The 8,740-nt window shown below is 41.4% G+C and overlaps 1 protein-coding gene across 1 annotated transcript; it reads left to right on the top strand.

Moving 5' to 3' along the window:
- The first annotated feature begins 1,867 nt into the window (after positions 1 to 1,867).
- On the top strand, positions 1,868 to 2,818 carry LOC122732433 (olfactory receptor 9Q1-like). The gene has a single exon (XM_043972569.1). It carries the CDS (start codon positions 1,868 to 1,870, stop codon positions 2,816 to 2,818), a length of 951 nt encoding a protein of 316 aa, XP_043828504.1.
- Positions 2,819 to 8,740: the final 5,922 nt, after the last annotated feature.

The following is an 8,740-nucleotide window of genomic DNA, read 5'->3' as shown; positions in this document are numbered from 1 at the left end:
TTGATCAAATGAAGAACTCTTCTGCAGCTCTCCAAGGTCAAAGTGCTTGGACTTGCTAAATAAAGCCATTATTTATATGTTTCTGATTAATAAGCTGTTTCCCTGAGTTTTCTCATCTGCATCTCATAGAGTTAAAATGAAGGAAGTATTTTGTGAACCTTAAAGACTTAGAGAAATCTGAATTATTATTAGTTAGGAAATGAAAACTTCTGGTAGCTTTGGAATCTTGTCCTGTGTCTTAGGGTTAGGGTTCTGAAATACTCATTTTTGTGTTTGATAATAGGTTTAGAATATTTATATTATGCCTGTGGAAGGAATTGGATATGAATAAAGAAGACCTGGATGTGAATTACAGTTCTGAGGCTTATTATCTGTATGACCTTGGGCAAGTCACTTGTCTTCTCTGAGTCTTAGTAGTTTCATCAGTAAAATTAGGGTTTTGATTTTGTGATCTTTGTGTTTTAGGATTTAGAGCTGAAAGGGACCTTAGAGATCATGCCCAAAATCTTCAAATTGTGGATCTAAGGAAGCAAAGTCAAAGGGTGATGGAAAAACTTGTCCAAGGTCAGTCTCAAAGGTCCTGTCCAGATCTGAATCCTATGAGTTGAAGAGGGATCCTGATCTTCCATGGGTTCTTTTTTTTTTTTAATTTAAATTTTTTAAAAAAGTGAGGCAATTGGGGTTAAGTGGCTTGCCCAAGGTCACACAGCTAGTAAGTGTCAAGTGTTTGAGGCCAGATTTGAACTCAGGTCTTCCTGACTCCAGGGCCAGTGCTCTATCTACTGCGCCACCTAGCTGCCCCTCTTCCATGGGTTCTTAAACTTTTTGGGGTCATGGACCTCTTTGATGGTCTCATGAAGCCTCTAGATGCTTTCTTAGAATATTATTTTCAAAATTAAAACTTAAAAATAAAAGACAAGATGACAAAAGAAGCCAATTATATTGAAATAGTTAGGAAAATATTATTAAAACAAATAATTGGATTTCGGATTAAGAACCCCTGCTCCAGGTGAAAGAAAACATTGGTTTTTGAATCCGAAGATAGAGATTTGAGATTTGATTCTGTTACTGAGCAAGCCTTAGTTTCCTCATCAGTCAATCAATAATATTTATTAAGCACTACTATGTGTTAGCCACTAGGCTAAAGAAAGGTAAAAGACTGCCCTTTATTTCAAAGACCTCACAGTTTAATGGTATAGATGACATGCAAACAACTGTATTTAAGGAAGATAAAGGCAGGATAAATTGGAGATAATCAGTGGAGGAAAGACATTATTATTAAAGTGGATAAGGGTGGAGCAGCCAAATGGCACAGTGGATAGAGCACTGGTCTTGGAGTCAGGAGGACCTGAGTTCAAATTTGGATTCAGACACTTTCTAGCTGGGCAAGTCACTTAATCCTGATTGCCTCCAAAAACAGATGTGTGTGTGTGTGTGTGTGTCAGGGGAGTGGAAATAAGAAAAGGCTTCTTTTTTGTTTGTTCGTTTTTGGGGTTTTTTTGGGGGGGCAATGAGGGTTAAGTGACTTGCCCAGGGTCACACAGCTAGTAAGTGTCAAGTGTCTGAGGCTGGATTTGAACTCAGGTCCCCTCCTGAATCCAGGGCCGGTGCTTTTCCACTGTGCCACCTAGCTGCCCCCAGAAAAGGCTTCTTGTTGAAGGAAGGACATTAGTTTTCAGAGAGATTAAGTGACTCATTTGAATCACTTAGATAGTTAGTAGTTGAGCTGGGACTATAGATACAGACTTAGTGACTCAGAGAATTTTACTTCTGGGCTTCATGTTTCATATAAATGAGACTAGGTATCTTTTACTCCAGGGCCTCTAATTTGTCTCCCCTGTTAGTTCTCTCAGGTACCACCAAGTAAATGGCTGGGAAGAATCACACTGTCTTGACTGAGTTTTTCTTTATCACATTCACTGAACATCCAGAGTTGGGGATTCCTCTTTTCCTCTTTTTCCTTGGTCTCTATGTCATCACCTTGCTGGGGAATTCAGGAATGGTCATTCTGATCTGCACGGACTCCCGGCTCAGCACCCCCATGTATTTCTTTCTGAGCCACCTTGCTTCTGTGGACATCTGCTACTCCTCAGTCACTACCCCTCAGGTATTGGCCATATTGCTCAAGCGGGGGCTGGTTGTTTCCTATGAACGCTGTGCCGCCCAGTTCTTCTTCTTCACCTTCTTGGGTGCCATTGACTGTTACCTCCTGGCTGCCATGGCTTATGACCGCTACGTGGCTGTGTGCCAGCCTCTTCTCTATGTGACTATCATGACCAAGAAGACCTGTGTGGCTCTAGTAGCCGCAGCGTATGCTGCCGGCCTGTCTGCTGCCATCATCCGCACCGCAGCTGCCTTCACACTCTCCTTCTGCGGTGACAACCAGATTGATTTTGTCTTTTGTGACCTTCCCCCGCTGCTGAAGCTTACCTGTGGGGACAGCTACACCCAGGAGATGGTGATTGTTGTCTTTGCCATTTTCGTGATCCCTGCCTGTATGGTGGTGATCCTGGTCTCCTACTCGTTTATCATCGGGGCCATCGTGCGGATCCCCTCGGCTGGGGGCAGAGCCAAGACCTTCTCCACCTGTGCCTCTCACATCATAGCTGTTTCCCTCTTCTTTGGCACACTCATCTTCATGTACTTGCGCTGGAATGAAGGGAATTCTCTGCAGGAGGACCGGATAGTGTCTGTGATGTACACAATGATCATCCCTATGCTGAACCCCCTCATCTACAGTCTGAGGAACAAGGAGGTGAAGGAGGCCATGAGAAAAGCTCTGAGGAGCACAAAGGTTTTCAGGAGGGAGCTAGGTTGAAAGAAACCCCATTGCCTTGGTCTGTACCCATTATCTCTTGTACCTCGAGAGTCCCATGGCCACATAGTCCTATACAAAAGGTGAGATCTCAAGCAATAGACCATTGCATCATATTCTCAGGTGTAACATCAGCAGGAGTGGTTAAAACATGATTGCCCTGTTGATACTACATTAACCTTCCCATCTATTAGCAACAGAAAAAAGAAAATATTAATAATTACAATACCCAGGCATGATGGAATATGACTGTCGAGAAGGCCCTGGTAATGCATTGTCTTTTTCGTCTTTCTCCCCACTTCTGTTGTCTTCTTCTTTGTCTGACCCTTCACCTTGGTGCTTCTCCCTTCTGTGGCTTCTTACTTGACTCCATAGCAGCTCAGCTGCTTATTCTCATGACATATGGGTCTGGAAACTATCTTTAAGTGGTCATTCATGGCAGCTGCTGGAAACTTCAGTTCAGGGAAACCTGGGTGTCATATCTATTTGGGATTTACAATGATAAAGAGATGTACTAAGATCCCAGGATGGGGCAGGAAGGGCCTGAGCATTCCAGAAACTCATGCTCATATGCATGCACATAAAAATGGCCTGGAGCTGGTTTTTTCAGCAGAAGAGACACAGGAAGATACAAAGGCTTTAAATTTAAAAAAATATTTATTTATTTATTTAGCATCATGGGAGTGGAGTCTCTTGCAAACTGGAGGCCCAGGTGATAGAGTGGTGAGATCACTTGGGCAAAGAGCACAGCCAACTAAATTTATTGTTAATCACTATAAATTCCACAAGTACAACAAAAATGAATTAGCTGTTAATCAAACCAAAGAGGAATAAATTCCTACTTAAAGTCTCCTAATCCCCAGCTATTTGTATCTCAACTGGAGAAGGAAAGAGGAAAAAAATGTATTGCACTGGATTATGCTGTCTGTGTACCTTAACATCAAATCTAAGTGTGGGATCTGGGTCATATCTCTTCACTTCTCTAGGCCTCAGTTTCACTATTGGTGAGATAAGATGATCTCTAAGGTCTCTTCTTTACCATTAAATCCTATGATGTAGGGCAGTTGGTCCCCTAAACTGAAAATTCATCAATCTTCCCAACTTCTTGCCAGTCCCACTGGAGTCTCTAATATACCTGGAGATCGTATAAAACTCATATTTGCAAAGTGCTTTACAAATAATAACTCATTTGATCCTCACAATAATGTTGTAAGATAGGTTGTATTAATATCCCTATTTTTCAAATGAAGAAACTGAAGCAGAGAAAGATTAGGTGACTTGTGCAAGGTCACAAGTCTGAGGCTGGATTTGAATTCAGGTCTTCCTGGTTCCAGGAGCAGTGCTTTATCTGCCGTGCTACCTAGCTACCTAGTTTAGAATCATCATGGATTTTCAGGGATAACTATAGTTCAAGTTCCCCTGACCATCTCCTGCTCAGGTAGGAGACTTGACTCTCCCTTCCATGTTTGTCCCCTTCTAATCTCATAATTTCAATTTGCTTCACAAGTCCTAGGGGGCTACTAGTTAGTTCCTGGCCTCAAGATCTCAGGGTATGGGCTAGTGAGTCACTTTGTGCCCCTAGGATTCATGCAAAATTAATGGATCTACCCCTTCACCCCAAATTGTGCAATTACATAACTCAGTGGATCTTTCTGGTACTCTGTGGGCCTTGGGACAATGTCAGGGAATTAACATTTCAAATTATTTTAAAAAAACATTAAGAATTTACTATATACACGTCACTATGCTAGACTCTGGGGTAATGAAACTAATTAAATGGGATAAGTTCCTGCAGGAATTTTTGTTCCAGGGCAGGATGAGGACAGAAAGTGCTGTTCCAGACCTGAGCTGTTCAAAGGGGGTCTCCATGGTGTTCTCTCTGTACCTGGAGCTGGTCTATCATGTTGCTTCTGGGGTCTTCTTCATTGATCACAAGTGATCAGCTCCTCAGCTGGAGGATGTCTCTATAATTTTGGACCTTTTCCTAGGGATTTCCTATGATAGGCTATACTATGGCTGACATTTTTTCCAGCATTGAGAATGAATGGGTTTGGGGAATGATGTAATCTCTGTGAATGCAATTAAATTTCTTAGAGGGGCAGCTAGGTGGCGCAGTGGATAGAGCACTGGCCCTGGAGTCAGGAGTACATGAGTTCAAATTCGGCCTCAGACACTTAACACTTACTAGCTGTGTGACCCTGGGCAAGTCACTTAACCCCAATTGCCTTACTAAAAAAAAAAAAAAATTCTTAGAGATTTCTTCCTCTAGATTTAAAAGATGGTATTATGCAAATATTAGCACCAACTGTAAAATTTATTTTCTTGTGGTTTCTTCAGTGCCCTTCCCTGCTTTCCCCATTCAATCATTGCAAGCTCCCTGAATTTGTTATTACTGGAGAAATATCTCCTCCGGGAGCCCAGGTTTGTGAAAAACAACCCTGTTACCTCATTGGGGTGGGGAGGGAGCTGAGTCTGATTTTTTAAACTGGGTTTTTCAAAGCAAACTTAGTGATGGGCAAAGGTACCCAGAGCCTATAACCTTCACATCGTGGAGTCACCCTCAGCCTCAATGACCTTTCAGATAAGAGCTCTAGGCATGCTACCCCTTATGGCTTTCTTTAGAAGCAAGCTTGGTATTTATACAGGCAGCTAGGGGATAAAATATTGGACCTGGAGTCAGGAAGATGCATCATTCCAGATGTCGAATCTGGTCTCAGATACTTATTAACTGTGTGACCCTGGGAAAGTCATTTAACTCTGCTTACTTCAGTTCTTTATCTCTAAAATGAGCTGGAGAAGGAAATGGCAAACCACTCCAGTATCTTTGCCAAGAAAACCCCAAATACGGTCATGAAGAGTAGGACGTGACTGAGACAACTGAACAACAACAAATGGTGCTTAGATAACATTTAGACCAGAGAATAGAGAGCTTTGAGGAACTTTAGGATGCAGAATGTGGACATAGAATATCAGAACTTGGAGAAATCTTAGAATACAGGAGGTCAGAACTGGGAGGGATATTAGAACAGAGAATGTCAGAGCTGACAGGGACCTTAGAACAGAGAATGTCAGATCTTACAGGGGCCTTAGAACAGAGAACATGGAGACAGAGCCAGACTGTATGACAGGGGTCAGACAGTCCAGTGTTTTCAGTTTACACTTAAACTTGAAAACTTAGAGCATCTTTGCTTCTTCTCTCTTTCCCTACTCTTACATCAAAGTAGTTGGAACATTGAAAAATTCTGTGACTTCTGCTTCAATAAATCTCATGTATCTGAACCTTCTTTTCTTTTCACACTGTAACCTCCCCTCCATCCAGGACCCCTTTATCTTTAGTCTGGACTATTGTAATAGTCTCCTAACTGTCTTCCCTGCCTTCAAGCCTCTCCCTTTTTGGGTCTACCCTTTTCCAAATAAGTTAACATATAGCTCCAACAGCATAGCTCTTACCCCTAATGCATGTAACATGAACAAATTGCCTAGCTGAAGAATCCTTCAATTCTCCCTACCCCTCCAGTACCCAGCAGCATCCTTTGGAACAGAGGCAAAACTCAAAAGCCTTCCTTTATCCAGATTGCCTTAGAACACAGCCATTCTCTGTTCTATCTTTCAAGATTCTTTCCCTCTCTCTAATATTCTAAGGCCCTCCCTTTTTTTTTTTTTGGTAGGGCAATGAGGGTTAAGTGTCTTGCCCAGGGTCACCCAGATAGTAAGGGTTAAGTGTCTGAGGTTGGATTTGAACTCAGGTCCTCCTGAATCCAGGGCTAGTGATTTATCCACTGCACCACCTAGCTGCCTCCTAAGGCCCTTTCTAATGCTGATAGTCTATAGTCTGATTTCCTATGTGCTGAGTCCTTTTAAAACAAAGACATTCTCTGTTCTACAGGCTCATCTAAGTTTTGATATCCTATATTTTATGTTCTAAGCTTCCTAAATCTGATATATTGCTCTGAAGTTTTACCATCTATTGAACCTTCTTGATTTTCTATGTTCTAGGGTGTCTTAGAGCAAAGGTGTCAAACTCATCCCACTGACTATAAGAACCAGATTATAATGTAATTAGGAAACATTTAACAAAATAAAGATACACCACAACACAGATGATGTTAATTTGTGGTTTCCTACATTAATCACTGTCCCAGAAGGATCTGTTTCTATTTGGGTCTGACTCCTCTGAAAACTGACACTCTTTGTTCTGTATTCATTGTATTTACTACCCTTTCAGCAATGCTTTTTCATGTGCTATATTCCAAAGTCTTTTTTAGCTCTGACTTTTTTGTCCAAATGTCCCCTTTGGCACTAGCATTCTATAATGTGACACTTTGAATCTATCACCAGGTGGACATTTTGTTTCTGGATTTGGTTGGGGATGAGCCAGTCCTAAAGAATCGCAGGACAGCCTGGTTTAGGGAACAAGGTGCTTCATGAGGAGACAGGAGATTAGATTTCTCCAACAGTTTGTAGTTCACTGCTAGGGTCCCATGGCCTAAATCAATTAACTAATGAACAAGGTTTAATTAAGCACCTGCTATATGTCAGGGACTATGCTAAGTGCTGGGGACACAAATTCAAAGACTGAAATAAGCCTATTCTCCAAGAGTTTACATTCTATCAACCTAAATAGGCAGTAGTGGGGTCTAGTAGGAAGAGCATTTATCTAGGTTTTCACCCCTCCCCCCCATGTAAGGTCCTCGAGGACTAGACTATTTTTTTTCTTTGAATATCCAGTGTCTAGCACAGTGGCTTGCACTTATTAGGGACTCAATACATTTCTGTTGAATTAGCATCACTTTTCATGTTCCTATGTCTTAGTATTGAGGGGCAGTGCTTACTCTCTTTGCCCTACCAGGCTGCTATGGAGACAAAAATGAGATACAAAGTATTGGAAAAAAGTTTAAAGTACCCTAAAGTGAATTAGGAAGATCATATAGGCAGCTAAATGAAGGATGAATTAGAGACAGGAAGATTTGGAAATAGGCATTTAGCATAATTAGGAAGTGATAGACACAATACAAGAAAGAGGGTTTCCATGAAGGTTGTAGTCATGGAAGTAGAAAGATGGGGTTGGATGAGAGATATACAGAGTAAATCAGTAAAGCTTAGCAAGTGACTGGATATGAGAATGAGAGAATGAAGAGCCAAGGGTAACTCCAAGGTAATAAACCAAAGTGACAGGAAGGATGGTGGTGCTCTCAAGAGAAATCCTGAGGAAGTTTGGAAAGGGGTAGATTTAATGGGGAAAATAATGAGCTCTCTTTTGGATATGTTGTGTTTGAGATATTAAAGGGAGATGCTGCTGAGAGATTTCCAATGGGCAGTAAGCAATACCAGCCTAGAGTTCCAGAGGGATTATGGCTGCACAGGTTTGGAAGACATCTGCATTGAGATAATAATTGATTTCATGGGAGATGATAAGATCTTCAAGAGAGAAAGAATAGAGGGCATAGAGAAAGTGATCCAGGATTGAGCCTTAGGGGACACTCATGCTTAGGATGCCAGCATTTAATGAAGTGCATGACCCCAAGAGAGGACACATTTCAAAGTTTTAGAGCATTTTGTTCTCATCATCAGTGTGCCTGCAGAGGTGCCAATTAGGTTCTCTCTAGGTGATTTGAAGCCAAGCTAAGCCTTGTATTTACAAAATGTCCCTCTTCTATAATTTGAGGTAAAGCTATCAACAAATAGAATTACTGACATTTTTCCAAGTGGGAAAATTCAAGCATTACAGTCAGGGTACAATGAGTCATGGACCAATGCAGGATGAGAATATAGGTTCATTGAATTTCTTCTCTGTTGGGGCAAGCTATGTGATAGGACTTCAGGAACTGAGGTTTGGATGATGATAAAACAGAGAGAAAGAAAAACATCCTTCAGATCTCATTACGAATCCTGTGTTCAATTATCAACTTCATTATTCTCAGAGTT

This window comes from Dromiciops gliroides, chromosome 6, assembly GCF_019393635.1.
Source record: "Dromiciops gliroides isolate mDroGli1 chromosome 6, mDroGli1.pri, whole genome shotgun sequence".
NCBI classification, from domain to species: domain Eukaryota; kingdom Metazoa; phylum Chordata; class Mammalia; order Microbiotheria; family Microbiotheriidae; genus Dromiciops; species Dromiciops gliroides.
The sequence above is the reverse complement of the archived record's forward strand: the minus strand, read 5'-3'. Positions and strand labels throughout refer to the sequence as shown.

Excerpts from the sequence above, each read along its gene's own strand:
- LOC122732433 (XM_043972569.1), top strand. The coding sequence starts at position 1,868 with ATGGCTGGGAAGAATCACACTGTCTTGACTGAGTTTTTCTTTATCACA.